Below are 14,038 nucleotides of genomic sequence, written 5' to 3'. Positions count from 1 at the left end.
TTTTTTTTTTTTTTTTTTCTTCTTTCTTTACCTACCTGCCTTTGAGTCGTTGTCGTTGCTACGTGTACCTAGGTGCCTGTGTAGTGTAGTGTAGTTTCGCTCTTCCATACCTATCGTGTTGTACACCACACAGCACCTCACGACCAACGACGCGCAACGAGCAAGACCTCGCAACCTGAGAACGAAACCCGAGCCCGCCCGACCAATGCCAGCACCAGTGCCCACACCCACTCGCACTCCCTCCGACCCGACCCGCTACTCGCTGACAATTAGAAGCCTGAGACTCACGACGCAGCAGTCGGCCGAGAAAACAATCGTCGGCGCCACGGCGCATTAGGTAGCAGGCACTAAGCAGCTCCCCCACCTCGAGGCGCGCGGATCGTTGTTCCTGCTAGTGTGCCTGGCAGGGAAGTGCTTGCTGGCTCTCTCTCTCTGTCTCCAGTCTCCATTGTATGGATTCGCCCCTAGGTACACCTTGCGCCCTCTTTTTTTTTTTTTTTTCCCCGCTCGAGCAGTCGCGCTCGCTCACTCACCGCTTGTCGTCAGACCACTTTTGCCCGTGCCTGCGCGTGCCTGTGGCGGAGGGCCGGGTGAGGCGTGCGTTGCGCTGCAAGCCGCTGCGCGTGGCTTCCCGCATGTTGGCAAGCTGCCGGTGCCTGCGGCGCTCGCCGCTACCGGCTTGTCGACTTGTGGGTGAATGGGTGAGTGGGTTTGGTCTTTTGTTTTGCTTGTTTTGCTTGCTTGCGTTCTCTGCGCTTTGCTGCTGCTGCTGCAGGACTGGTGTTTTTTCTTTCTTTCTTTCTTTCTTTTTTTCTTTCTTCCACAACACCAACGCCGACCTACTTACACCACCGCGCATATATCTGCCGGTACGCACGATGCAATGCACACACTTCTACAATACACATCCGCATCGACATCCATTCCCTACTACGCACTGTACACACTCGCGCTGCGCGCACTCGTTCCGAGCCCCTCCCACTCCATCCATCTCTCCCTCCCCAATTCCCAACCCACCAGCTCAACCAGCGTACCGCGTCCCTCCAGCCTCCAGCTCCAACCTCCAGTCTCCAACCTCCAGTCTGCAGCCACCGCCGCCGCCGCCCGCGGCCAAACCTCCCTGCCCTTCTGTCATACTCAGCCTTCCCTGCCCTCCCCAGCCCAGGTCTTCCCTGCCCGCCCACGCATTACGCACTTCCCTCCCTCCTCCCGCCACTGCCGATGCCGATGCCGATGCCGATCACGATCACCCACCGCGCGTCATAGCCATCGCGGTCACGAGTCAAGTCGAGTCAAGCCAAGCCAAGCCAAGTCAAGTCCACTCGTCGTCGTGTCGTCGGCATCGGCGGCGAAGTCAGAGTCGGAAATGCTGCTGCCCGCTGCTACCGTAACCGGGCGCTACCGCTGCATCACTTCCCTCGCCTACTCTAGCGCAATCCTACCTACCGCACATTACCGTGTGTGTGTGTGTGTGGCGCCCAATTGGGCGTGGCGGCGGACCTGCCTCCGCTGGCTGCTGCGGGCGTCACGCGTCGTCCCGCGGCGAGCGTGCGTGTGCTGCAGAGCCGTGCTTGCGTGCCTGTCCACGCTGAGTCAAGGCTTGGTGCTGTGTACCCCTACCTACTGTACGCGAGGCTGTTGCTACGTAGGTTACTACGCGGGTATAGTAGGTATGTGGTAGGTGGGTGGGTGCAATACGCATCAGTGTGGTGGTGGTGTTGTTTACCTACCTGTTTGTCTACCTAGGTACTGAGGCAGCTACCTACCTAGTAAGCTGCCTATACATTGCGAAGACCGCTCGAGCCCTTTGCTACGTATAGTATAGCTACTGGTACACCACCACACACAAATACACACACGCATGCATCCCACATATATATAATAATCACTGCCTACCTACCCATCACCACCCTTATAATCAAGCAACCACGCCAAGTACCTAAACCCCATCCACCTACCCTATCTACCTATCCCGTCTACGACCCTAACGCCTCCCCTCCCTAACCCAACCCAGCAGCACGGCACAGCACGGCACAGCACGCGCCTGCCGCCCGCATATCCACGCGCCTTGCGCCCACCCATATATACGCGCACGCACATGCACACTTAACTAGGCACATAGGCACATAGGCACATACATACACAAGCGGGCGCGCGGCTACGCGCAGCGCATCGCAACGCAGCGCAGCATGCACGCACTTACACGCACCTATACACACCCACCTACGTCCCACGCCGTCGCCTACGCCTACGCCTACGCCTACGCTTACGTCGTCGCCTACGTCGTTGCGGGCGCATGCAGGCGCTGTGTAACCTGCGGCTGGCGCGCTCGTGTCGAGGCTGCGCATGCAGCATGCCGTGTAGCGCGAAGCGCGTGCGCGCGGGCGCGCGGGCGGAAGCTGGCGGGGTGGTGCTTGCTTGTGGCTTACCTATATTTGCGTATGTATGTGTATGTACGTATGGCGGCGGGATCGGGTGCCGGGGTCGGGACTGGGGTTGGGGTTGATGTTGATGTTGATGTTGATGTTGATGGTGATGTTGGGGATGGCGTTGGGGTCGGCAAGGGCAGGGGCAGGGACAAGGATAGGGGCAGGGACGGGGACGGGGACGGGGTCAGGGATAGAGGCAGGGGGCGCGCGAGTGCGCTGCCCGTGTGGATGGTCGATTGGAGGGAGGTGGTGCGGCTGAATGCGCGTGTGGTGCGGTGTGGTGCGGTGAGGTGAGAAGGTGAGAAGGTGATGGACGGGGCGGATGGGATGGATGGATGGATGGATGGACATGACTGGATGTGCGGATGGATGGATGATCCGAGCTATGTACGGAGTACGTACATAGCACGAAGACGAGCCGAGGAGATGTGAGAGACGAGATGAGATGAGAGGGACGGGGCGGACGGCGCGCCCCGAAGTGATGAGCTGAGCGGAGCTGAGTTGAGCTAAGCAGGACTGAGCTGGGATGAGCCGGCCAGGCGGCGCGAAAGCGTGCGTGAATGCGTGAATGCGTGCGTGAATGCGTGTGTGAGGGAATGAGCAAAGTGATGAGGAGGTGATCCGTAACAGAGAGCTAAGAGAAGACGCGCGCCACGATGCTTTTTCTCAGAACAGAAAACGCGGTGACGGTGACGGTGTCGGAGACAAGTGATGTGATGGGGACGGAGACGGAGAGAGAGGGGGGGGAAGCGTTGCTTTTGCAGCGGCGCTCGATTCGCGCGCGTGTGCTTGCGCGTGGGCTGGATCATGCTTGTTTGCTTGCTTGCTTGCTTGCGTGCTGGGTTTTATTGAGTGCCGAGGGCTGGGTCCGGGGAAGTGGGAAGGCGTGTGCGAGTGCGTGCCGGATGTACATACATATGTACATGTGTATGGGTGTAGGGATGTAAGGGTATGTGAGTGCGCGCGGGGCTATCATGCTATGCCATGCCATGCCATGCGCTGCGCGATATGCTACGACGCGGTGTGATGACGAGGGCGGGGCTGCAGGTGGGAAGATTGGTGGCTTGCGGGCATGGGAAAGAGAGTGGGATGCGTGGGATGGAATGAGAGGGAAACGAGCGAAGAAAGGGCGGGCATGCCCTGCTGGCTTGATTGGGCGGGTATGCATGTCTGCTTGATTGGGTTTATGGGCATGCGGTCAGATCGCGTCAGATCAGATCTCGTTGGCTCATGGGCGTTGAGCGGCATTTCGACTTGAATATGCTAGATGCAAACGGACAAGTGAATGACAGTCTGCTCTCCGCCCTGGTAATGCTCTCGTCTCATCTCGTGCTTCGTGACATCCGATGCTCCAAATTAACAACTTACTTACTCCGTTCAACAACGCTCCGCATCATTTCTCTCTTCCTCTTTACAAATTCCCTCTCCTTCACAGTTCCCAGCTCTTCTCGTTCAGGCCCAGCCACTCCCTCCAAGAACCCTGCCTCTTCTTCTTCTCACCCGGCAGCACACAGTCGCGCACCTCTTGCCTCGTGACGTTTCTCCATTCCTCAGCGGGAATCCAGCCAATGTACGCGCGATCGCCAAAGCCGCCAATCCAGTAAACCTCACGGACCACGAATCTGACCCAGTGGCTCTGGTGGATAGGGTTTCCAGGGTACCAGGCCACGGAATCGGGGTGGTACTTTGCGAAACAGGCGGGTATGGCATGGGCGACGAGGTCCTCGGGCTCCAGGCGCTCAAAGTAGCCCTGCAGGGAGAAGCGCGGCAGCGAAGCGGGCGAACGCGGCGCCGATCCAGGGGGCAGCTCCCACGCCAGCGACAGCGAGACGTTGCTGCCGGCGGCGGCGTTCTTGAACGACGTCGCAATGTCGATGGCCAGCAGCGTGGGGTTGCCCGTCGCGTGCTCGCAGTCGGCGACGTAGTCGACAAGGCCGATAGGCGTGCCGGCCACAGATGCGGGGCGGCGCTCCTGCGGCGACGGCGCCTCCTCGTCCGCGTCCGTCGCGGTGCTGCTGCTGCCCTCGGGGAATATAGTTGCCAACGTGCCCAGCCCGCTCAGGTGCAGGATGCGCCGGGCCATGACGGCCGACTCGTGGACTGTCGGGATGCGGTACATCGGCGAGACATGGTCGGCAGGGTTGCTGAAGATGTGCTGCGGGGAGGGAACCAGCGACGCCGCAGCGAAGCTTCCGAGGAGAGAGGCGGTCAAAGACTTCGACAGACGCATCGCTGGAAATTAGTAGTATCTAGTGCGATAAGAATGTGCTGACAGGTGTGTCGATGGTGGTTGATCAACTATTGACGTTTTTGCGAAGCCGGAGAGCAGAGAGCGCTCTACCCGCAAGGTTGTGGTGATAGCGGCGTTAAGCGATAAGCACCTGATGTTGCCCGTGCTGCCAGCGCAAAGCATCCAAACACCAGCGTCTGGTAATACACCGGACGATATATGGGCGGCTTGCGAGCAGCCAGACATTTCTTCGAGCTACGATGGCTCCAGCCAACGCCCAAGTGCGGTTGGAGCAATCAGCACCTGACAATGGTGCTGACAGCAATTGCCTCATAGGGAAAGGCGCCGGGGATCAACCGACAAGCGAGGCTCAACTCATCCACAGCGCCAATTTCGACGGCCGCCGCAACGACGACTTCTCACCACCGACGACACCGCAAGGCCCCATCTGTGAGTTCCCATCCCCGCCGCATCGCCAGATTCACACCCGTCCCGCCGCAAGTACGCCGGATCGCTCGCGGCCCTCGTTTCTGGCCCATCCCTTGAAGATCCGACCGCTGACGTTGGCCGTGTCGCCACTCGCAGAAACCAACCAAGTCGTCAACACCCATCTACCGCCAACATGGGTAAGGTTCACGGATCTCTCGCGCGTGCCGGAAAGGTCAAGTCTCAGACCCCCAAGGTACGAAAACCCCGATTTCCTAGATGATGCGGAGGATGCGCGAGGATAGGGAGAGAGAGAGGGGCGGAAGCCCGATGCTTGCCCCGGCGCTCCGAGCGTCGCAACGAACGCGGATGCTGATGGTTTGCCACAGGTCGAGCCCCAGGAGAAGAAGAAGGTCCCCAAGGGCCGCGCGAAGAAGAGAATAACTTACACTCGCCGTTTCGTCAACGTCACCATGACCGGTGGCAAGAGGAAGGTAAGGGAGCACGACGCAACGCTCGCTCGACAGGAACACAGGCTCACACCCGTCGCAGATGAACCCCAACCCTACTTCGTAGACAACCACCATGAGTTAGGGATTAGGGCAGCGCTTCTGGGATAACGAATTCTGTCTCGGTTGGACTCAAAGTCTTTGGGAGGCGCATCGGGGGGCGGATCAACCAATTCACGATCTCTCGAAACAAATCAAGTTGTTTTTCTTCGGCCCAAACAAAAAACTGAACTAGGACCGGGAAGAAAAAAAGAGAAATGGGATACCACGACAAGACAAGCTCCTCTGCGAGAACGGGACTTGATGTGTGATGACTCATTCCTGTTCGAGGAGTTAGTTGGCTTGAGCCGACCCCGGATTCTGCCTTTTCTTTTGCTGGGAGGAGGGATGCACATGGGCGGGAGGGCGCAATGCTTTTGTTGCTTTGCTTGTTCTCTGCTTCTGGCTTCCTTGCGCTGTCTCATAGCCATGACGAGAAATAAATCGCTTGTCGTGCTGCTGAAATGCTGAGATCTCCAACCCAACCACCAAGCATCGCTCGAACAGTGACTGCCACTAACCGTGGTCTCCATACCTAACATAGCAGCCATTCACAAGCCACTCGTACGAATACTAGGAGTAGGTATTCTCAAAACTCTCCTCGCCACCCGGTTCTTTGTCATTCATTTCTCTTCCGCTAGGCAACAGCCGCTGACGGACCCACACCAACCACTTCCGCTCATCGTCCGCTTCCCTTCCTACATCATTTACTGTCCGCACTGCACTGCACTGCCCCCCAGCAACGCCGCCACATGCACAACAACAACGCCACAGCCACAAGTCCGTTCACCCACACGCGCATCCAGGGTGCGGTGCACCTCCAGGAACATCCAATTTCCAGAATGTCGCCCACGCAGCACGAACAGGCCCTGCCCCCAAACACATCTATACCACAGCCAACCGTACTCCGCTCGGAGGGGAGATAGGTATCATTATCCATATCCCCATCCATGTGAGTGGTGATACTTAGAAACGAAAGCGTGCCAAGCCGCTCCGAATCCAAACATCGTTCCGCTGATAGGAGCGTGTAGGCAAGCATGATTGTAGTGTCTCCAAACCACTCCATACGTACAGCTCACTCTTACTCCGTCGGTGGAATCAAAAACTGCACTCTTGATTGAATGGGTTGCTCACGGGGGCAAGGTAAGTTACAACAACAATACCCGTCCCTCCAACCCATGGACCTACTACAATCGCACACCAAGTCCGCGCCACCGCGCTACATCAGCGCCATTCACTCACTCATTCCCACCACTCTTCTTACTCTTATTCTTTGCCTCCTTCCAGTCCAGCACAAAAGCGAACGTGCCCTTAGCCCTTACCTTCCCAGGCACCACCCCGGAATCCTTTGTAGAGACCTTATTAGAGCCCTTCGCACTCTTCCCCAGCATCTCCGGCGGCACCGCTTGCGCGTCCTTGCCATACGTGTCGCGAAAACACTTCTTCGCCAGCCGCACAAAGCTGGTATTCTTTTCGGGGGTGGGCGGCTCGCCCTCGCCCTCGCCCTCCAAACGCGCATCACGGCAAGCCATCAAGCCGAGACTCACGACATTGGCCTCGAAGTCCTGGGGCGGGTACGGGCCGCGCAGAACCGTGTTGATGATGAAGCGCCCAGTCTCGCCAAACCCCTCCTGCAGCGTGCGCAGCAGGCGCAGCTGGAGCTCCTCGCGCAGCGGCGGCCACCACCCGCTCCAGAAGCCGCGCACCAGGGCGATGCGGGAGTCGTCGGTCATTAGTTCCTCGGCTTGCGGCTGCTCGACTAGTGTTAGGATTGCGGCGCGCGCGAAAGTGTCGAGCCGGCCGCGGTCGCAGAGCTGCTCGCTGAATCCTGTGAGGTGCGCGCGCAAGTCGTCGTTGTCGTCGTCGCCTTCTTGGATCGCGTTTTCGTTTTGGTGCACCCATTCGCCAAGATCGCTAAGTGCGGCGTCGTAGGCGGAGAGGTTGTCCCATTGCGCGAGGAATACTTTGAGCATTTGCTGCGCGATTGTGTTGTTGTAGGTGACTTCGCACATGGCTGCAGATTCGGCGATGGCGGGCCAGTGCGGGTCTTCGAGGTAGTCTTTGAACCGCTCTTCTCCCCGGAGCTTCTTCATCCAGCCGACCTTCAGTGCGTTGAATGCGAGGTAGGCTCCGTTGTCCACCGGGTTGAGGCCTGAGAAAGGTCGGTAGTCTTCATCAGTGTCTTTGATCCGAAAGGTTGAGTCTTTGTAGAGGTATGGATGGAGCACTACGGCCAAGCTGAGGCGGAGCTCTTCATCTTCAATTTCGTCGAGGCGTCCCATGACTTCCTTCAGTGTAGCCTTCTCCTCCTCACTCACGTCGGCGAGGTCGCAGCCATTGTCGTCTTTCGCCGGTGCCTTTCCTTTATTCGCCTTCTTCTTAGTCTTCTTCTTCTTTTTCTTTTTATCACCTGCAGCTGGTTGGCCTTGCTCAGTTGTAGTAGCAGCCCAATTAGTCAAGCTCTGGCGCTCGCTCTGATCCACGACGTCGTCATTGGGCGCAGGTTCCGTAGTGACACCGTCGTTATCAGTAGCTGGCGGGTCTTGCTGAGCTGTAGTAGAAGGTGGATCAGTCATGCTCTGGTGTTCGCTCTGATCCACAACGTCGTTCTCGGGCGCAGGTTCCGTAGTGACATTGTCACCGCCAGACGCATCGCCCCCCTCGGTAGACGCCCCAGGACCCGAGGAGTTCGCAAAACGTTTCTGTAGGCCTTGGATGGTTCTGTCCATCAAATCCTGCCACTCCTTCTCGTCCTGTCTCAGCCGCAAAATTACCTCGTCCAAAGCAACAGCTTCAGCGGTATAACCAGAAGCACGAAGAGCTTCTTGATGAGCCACAAACGTGGCGATGTCTTGCGTACGTTTTGCAGACAAGTCGTCCATGGCTTTCTTGATATTGCTGTACGACGAGGTCGGGTCGATGTCGCTCGGGTTGTGGGTGGTAAGTTCTTCGGTAGCGATTTTATGCGATGCGTTGCTAGCAACGTCATCTCTAATCGTAGAGCTATGTGCGGGAACATTCTCCGACTCCAGGCCGGTTTGAGCTGCTGCACCCGTGGTAGAAGGTTCTTCGGTAAGTGACTGAGAAACCTTGGCTTGCTTCGCCTTTTCGTCCTTCTCGTTTTTGCGCTTGTGCATGACGACCTTGGAGCCTCCACACGAAGAATCGCCCTTGCCAGGCGTACTCCTAGGAGTAGAACTGCCAATGGCAGAAGCGGCCTTGGCGGCATACGAGTACATCTTGAAACGTCGATGACAGGCGGCGCGGTCAAGCGCGGTAAGTTCAGTAAAGAAAGTAGAAAGAAGTAGAAAGTAAATACCAGCGAGGCGAAAGCGGATTTATACTCTCTGTGATGTTAAACAAACAATATTGCGACAGTACTAATGCAAGAAGCAAAGTGAAGTGGCGGAGCGGTCTTTGTGTTAGCAGAAAGCCGCTGCTGCCAGAAAGCGTCAGTCAACAACATATCAAGCAGCTGCGTCTTGGGACGCTTTACCCCAATGCGCTCTAAGGTAAACAAACATATGTTAACGGCGCTTTGGACGTTTGGTTGGTAGTACTGCAGGGCAGGTACAGACAGATACAGACAGCGTGTGGGACGGTCCCGGAATGATTTGCCAGTCTTCTGGATATTTGTCTATCCCACGTGATGACACATCCGCTCAAGCTGTATGAACATGTTAATGTCTATGAACAAGGTCAAGCATTGCTGAGCAACGCAGGGCCCGAACGAGTAGAAGCCACGCACGGCACACCGAAGAAGTCAAAGTTTGTATTGTCTCGTTACTCAGTTTACCTTACCTTTCAAGGAGCCTGCAAGTATTCAAGAGCCAGTGAAGGGTAAAGTGTGTTATGAACACCACTCCCACCCAAAGAAAAAGCCCTTGTTTGCACCAAAGTCCACCAGCCATCATTTCTCGTCGATCCGTCTTGGTGGCCTTCCTCGGTAATTGCTGGGTAATGAAAGCCATGATGGGAAGGAACGACTAAGAGCTTGTGAAACAGGGAATTGTGTGTCGTGGACACAACCAAAAGACCCCAGTAAAAGCCCTCGATAATATCAAAGTGTCAGTAGTCATCGTTTCCAATCAGAGTCTGCAAGTCGTTATCTTTCGTCAAGTCTGCCCATCGTCAAGTCTGCCCATTGTCATCTTGCCATCCAGCCGGTTTTTTTTATCGGGTTTTCTTTATCATCTTTTTTTTTTTTTTTCTTTTCTTAGTTCTTTCTTCCCAAACCATGACAGACCAAAAGTTTGTGGCGGAAGACAACGTGTCTTGCAATCCAAACCCTCTGGGAAGAAGCTTCCTTCCAGAATTATGTCGATCGTCGTCTGTCGGTCTATCAGGCCTTCATACCTTGTCAAGTCTTCAACTCCATGTCCCTCAAGGCTTTTCTTCACCAAGACGTTCCGTCAAGTGTTCCAAGCAATAAGGTTTACCATTGTCGATGTAAGCGACGGCGCATCTCATGCACGCAGCCCTGAGGCACCAGATGGGGCCACGACAGGTGGCGCCACACTTCTGGCAGATGACGAAGTTGCAGAAGGTACAGATATAACCACGCTCTCTGCAGCAGTCTTGGATGGCGGTGTTTCTGAAGTCATTACCACAGAAAACTCCCGGCGCGACCAGAGTGCGCTTCATGACATCGGGGATTTTCGGGTCGATGCGAGTATTGAAGGAGAAGTGTTGAAGAACGTCATCGTGACCGAACGTAGGGCGCTCACCATTCGAGGTGGGTGGCATCGGGGAATGATGAGTATTTGTGGAACCGCTCTGCGAGTTAGACCCACCTTGCGAGTTGGAACCTCCCTGCGAGTTGGAACCTTTCTGCGAGTTGGAACCACCCTTCGAGTTGGACGCCATCGATGGATGAGGAGTAACCGGGTCTTGGGGACGGAACGCGGGATGTAGGTGGAGCTGAGGACCCGCAGCCCTTATGCGGGCCTGTTAAAAACATTGTCAGTGAAACCCATCCTAGAAGCGATGCTGATTGGCATAGACTTACCACTTCGTCCACATTGACCTTGTAATCACGTTGAGCGACTCTGGCAGCCTACAAGTAAAAGGTGTGTCAGTGATGTTAAAAAAGACATGGGAAGCGGAAGAGATAGACTTACAAGTTCTCCAGCTTCGGCACGGGGGTCCTCAGAGAGACCCGCCGCTTTACGAAGAGCGGCACGCCAGTCCTGCGGCTCTACACCGAACTCGCGTTGGGCATTGTCGACCTCGCGCCTTTGTTCTTCGGTGCGACCGGCTTGAAGTTGAGCGAAATGATGTTCGGCTCTGTCCAGCCTTGCCATAATCTCTTCGACTTCGGCGACAACCTGAATCCTCTGTAAAGTTAGCAGTCGGTATGGTGAGCACATTGTTGTACTGGGATGAACAATACTTACGAATCTCTGCATCTGTTCATCGTCGCGTTTCTCCTCCGTCTTGTTCCTGGCCTTCTTAGGTTCACGACTGGCCTCTTCAGGCTCACGTCTGGCCTCCTCAGGCTCATGCCGGACCTCCTCAGGTTCGCTTCTGGCCTCCTCAGGGTGGTGTATAGCCTCCACAGCTTCATTTTGCTTAGTCGGCTCGTCCTGGATGCCGTCCTTGACGACATCAGTTTCCTCGGTTATGCCAGCCACCTTGGTATCTTCCAGCTGAGGTTCGTTGTTGTCATTGGCGTAAGGCTTGATATTGTCTTTGGAACCTTTGGAGCCGGTGCGCCGTCTTGTGAAAGCCTTGCTGAAGCTCTGGATATCTCTCTTCACGGACAATCTGCGTGAGAGGCGGCCTTGTAGAGTCGGGTCTGCTTCAAGGGAAGACTTGGGCTTTTCGGTAGTCTTCAACGGTGCTTCTTGTTTAGGCGTCTGGACACTGCCAGCATAAACCTCTTCATCAAGGGATTTCGGACGCAAGGAGGGATTGCGTTTAAGTTTGTTAGGCTTGGATTCTACCTTGGCCGGCGACGAGTCGCCCATGCCATTCTTGGAAGTTAGAAGGTTCTTGGAGCGTAGTGAAAGACTGCGTCTTAAGGCTGACCGTACCTTGTCCTTCGGAGTTCCTTCGCCGGGTTTGGCGAGGGTCAGGACCTCCTCGGCACCCATCGAGTACCTGCGGCGAACCGGCTTCTCTGTCTTGAAGACATCGTCCTCGATGAACGGTTGTGAGAAAGAGACACTTGTCAGTGGGCTTGAGCTTGGAGTCAGGCCAGGGCGCCGGACAGGAGTGTTGAGGGTGGCTCCCTTGGGGATCTGCTGAGCCATGCCTTTGAGGGGAGGAAACAGAGTGAGCGAAGGGCCCGGCGGAGTGTGTTGTTGGGCGTTATTGGAAGTAGATGGAGAGACGGCCGCCTGCATGTAAGAGCTGCTGATCGAAATGCTCTCGTTGCGCGCGCGCAGGCTCTGGATGCGCGAAGGCGTCGAGTCTTCACCTGCCATGAGGTTGGCGCGAGGCCCCATGACGGTGACCGGCGAGCTCGCCTTCTGAACGTTGAGCGGCTTTGGCATCATGTCAGCTTCGACATCATCACTGTAGTGTGAGGAAGCAGCAATGCTTGGCGCCTCACCAGGCGCGACGCTCGGGCAGGACGTCACGTCTGGCTGCTTGACAGCCTCACTTGGCTCCTTTATGGCGGAAGCCTTGCCACTGACCTTGCTGGCCTTGGGTTTCAGCTCCCAAGGCTGTCGGTACGTCTCACCCCGGGGTGAGTGCCCCGGGGTGTCCTTCTCGGGCATCGTGTTGTTGTTGTTCATGTTGGTGTCAGAAGTTGGGGTGTTTCTGACTGGTGGGAGGGTGTAATGGATATAAGTACCTCACTTAGAGCACGGACTCGAGGGTCAGTCACCGTTTGAGTGCTTATTATGGGAAGGTGCTTAACCTAACAGTGTTAAGGTGAGTGACTGAATGTTAAAGTGAAGTCACTTTATGTTTGGCTCTCACGTCGTCTTCCAATTCGAGTACAGGCAGACTGTTTTGTCTTCGGCTTACATATTCTCATACTTCACTATAAGGCTCTTATCGCCTGTAGTATACTCAATCCTTCTTATGGGAGTATGGAATGCTTTATGGCAATGTAATTAGGCTGGTTAGTGGTAACCTCTATACAAAGGGTCTGGAAAGCATGATGCAGGTATTGAATATGAACTTAATAAGACACTTGCGACTCTATGCAGGACTGCATCTCGCATTATATAAGGACCATCAGCTCAGTAATAGAGACTTGTTACGTAGTTATGTGAAGACGTTTAAGAGATCGAATAGTAGAATCCTCTTTCCGCCTACAAAGTTCCCTACATCTGTAGTAGACTCATCATGCAGCTTGATATGAGTGCACCCTTCCCCATACGAAGAAGATGTTTCCAGACGTGCAAGAGTATCGCAAAGAAGTTGTGAAGTCTATCCCTACATATATATCCGCCTACAGAGTTATTTATTGTAGACTTTTGACATCACCTTGCCACCAGAAAGCAGACCTTACACACGCCGCGAGCAGTAAAAGCTTTGCAAACTACTCGGAATGGTGCAAGTTGATTTCTGTTTGCCGAATATCCGCACTTATTCGAGTGCTCTACTCGTACTGCCACACCCGTAAGCCGGACTTACCAACGCGGTCAGTGTGCCAGGTACGTTTCCCGGTCGTAGTGATCATTATGGTCTCTTAGGATGCCAAGTCCGACGTAAAATGCGGTGCATAATGCGTGACGACTATTACAAGGGCAGGCGGAGCTCGCTACAACCGCAAAGGAAGAACAAAGGAGCACATGGCAAGATTGAGTACAGCGGCATATCAGCAGGCACCAACGCGCCCACTCACTCTTCCACCTCATCAACGACGCCATCGACAACCCTTTGTCTACCACAGCCTTATCCACTCAAGTCTTTGTCCTCTACCCGCCTTACCTCAACCGCCACCACCACATGTCCGCCCAGCGGCCTTTCACCGGGGCGTCGCGGGCTTCGGACATGCGCGTGGGACCGGCGCTGCCTCGGTGTCAGTCTGCGTCCACAATGGCAATGTTATCTCGGCCTATGTCAGCGGGGTATTTCTGTCTGCGGTGAGGTAGTGGTGAAAGATAGAGTGTGTCTAAGCTCATTCAACACGCTTCCCCCGTTATGCTTTTTTCTTATCTCCAGCTCAAGGTGTTTAATGCGGCCTTTCATATTGACAAGGAAATTGGAGTGGCAGACTTGGCTGCGATGGGAAGTCCCAGGAGGTCTAGGTTTCCTAAAATTGGTCAAAAGAATCTATGAAGAAAGAAAAAGCAGCTATTTTTAAAATCCGTTTGCTGGGGTGGTGGAGGTGGGGACGCGTGGCGCCGCTGCATTTGATCCACTGGTGTGGTACAAAGAGAGTGTCGACAAAGAACAATAAGAGAGGCTCTCTGGCAAGAACAATTGCGTGACAGATCTAGACT

The 14,038-nt window shown here is 55.3% G+C and overlaps 7 protein-coding genes across 7 annotated transcripts; 2 read left to right on the top strand and 5 right to left on the bottom strand.

Moving 5' to 3' along the window:
- Positions 1 to 516: 516 nt before the first annotated feature.
- Positions 517 to 1,935, top strand: K452DRAFT_165226 (uncharacterized protein). Its single transcript, XM_033535710.1, has one exon. It carries the CDS (start codon positions 698 to 700, stop codon positions 1,679 to 1,681), a length of 984 nt encoding a protein of 327 aa, XP_033391460.1. The 5' UTR covers positions 517 to 697; the 3' UTR covers positions 1,682 to 1,935.
- A 494-nt stretch (positions 1,936 to 2,429) lies between these two features.
- On the bottom strand, positions 2,430 to 2,780 carry K452DRAFT_313760 (uncharacterized protein; the record flags this gene model as incomplete). Its single annotated transcript, XM_033543693.1, has 1 exon — positions 2,430 to 2,780. The coding sequence occupies one exon, from the start codon at positions 2,778 to 2,780 to the stop codon at positions 2,430 to 2,432; it is 351 nt and encodes a 116-aa protein (XP_033391459.1).
- Positions 2,781 to 2,829: 49 nt separating this feature from the next.
- On the bottom strand, positions 2,830 to 3,339 carry K452DRAFT_165228 (uncharacterized protein). Its single transcript, XM_033535711.1, has one exon. It carries the CDS (start codon positions 3,236 to 3,238, stop codon positions 2,936 to 2,938), a length of 303 nt encoding a protein of 100 aa, XP_033391458.1. The 5' UTR covers positions 3,239 to 3,339; the 3' UTR covers positions 2,830 to 2,935.
- Positions 3,340 to 3,647: 308 nt separating this feature from the next.
- On the bottom strand, positions 3,648 to 4,914 carry K452DRAFT_362987 (uncharacterized protein). The gene has a single exon (XM_033546546.1). The coding sequence runs from the start codon at positions 4,657 to 4,659 to the stop codon at positions 3,859 to 3,861; it is 801 nt and encodes a 266-aa protein (XP_033391457.1). The 5' UTR covers positions 4,660 to 4,914; the 3' UTR covers positions 3,648 to 3,858.
- Positions 4,915 to 5,281: 367 nt separating this feature from the next.
- Positions 5,282 to 5,661, top strand: K452DRAFT_238810 (uncharacterized protein; the record flags this gene model as incomplete). The annotated part of the gene is made up of 3 exons (XM_033537679.1): positions 5,282 to 5,341; positions 5,475 to 5,579; positions 5,638 to 5,661. 3 exons carry the CDS (start codon positions 5,282 to 5,284, stop codon positions 5,659 to 5,661), a joined length of 189 nt encoding a protein of 62 aa, XP_033391456.1.
- A 1,210-nt stretch (positions 5,662 to 6,871) lies between these two features.
- On the bottom strand, positions 6,872 to 8,872 carry K452DRAFT_313757 (uncharacterized protein; the record flags this gene model as incomplete). The annotated part of the gene is made up of 1 exon (XM_033543692.1): positions 6,872 to 8,872. One exon carries the CDS (start codon positions 8,870 to 8,872, stop codon positions 6,872 to 6,874), a length of 2,001 nt encoding a protein of 666 aa, XP_033391455.1.
- Positions 8,873 to 9,803: 931 nt separating this feature from the next.
- K452DRAFT_292991 (uncharacterized protein) lies at positions 9,804 to 10,651 on the bottom strand. The gene has a single exon (XM_033541480.1). The coding sequence runs from the start codon at positions 10,497 to 10,499 to the stop codon at positions 10,017 to 10,019; it is 483 nt and encodes a 160-aa protein (XP_033391454.1). The 5' UTR covers positions 10,500 to 10,651; the 3' UTR covers positions 9,804 to 10,016.
- Between the last annotated feature and the right edge of the window lie 3,387 nt (positions 10,652 to 14,038).

Source organism: Aplosporella prunicola (assembly GCF_010093885.1).
Source record: "Aplosporella prunicola CBS 121167 unplaced genomic scaffold K452scaffold_82, whole genome shotgun sequence".
NCBI classification, from domain to species: domain Eukaryota; kingdom Fungi; phylum Ascomycota; class Dothideomycetes; order Botryosphaeriales; family Aplosporellaceae; genus Aplosporella; species Aplosporella prunicola.
The sequence above is the reverse complement of the archived record's forward strand: the minus strand, read 5'-3'. Positions and strand labels throughout refer to the sequence as shown.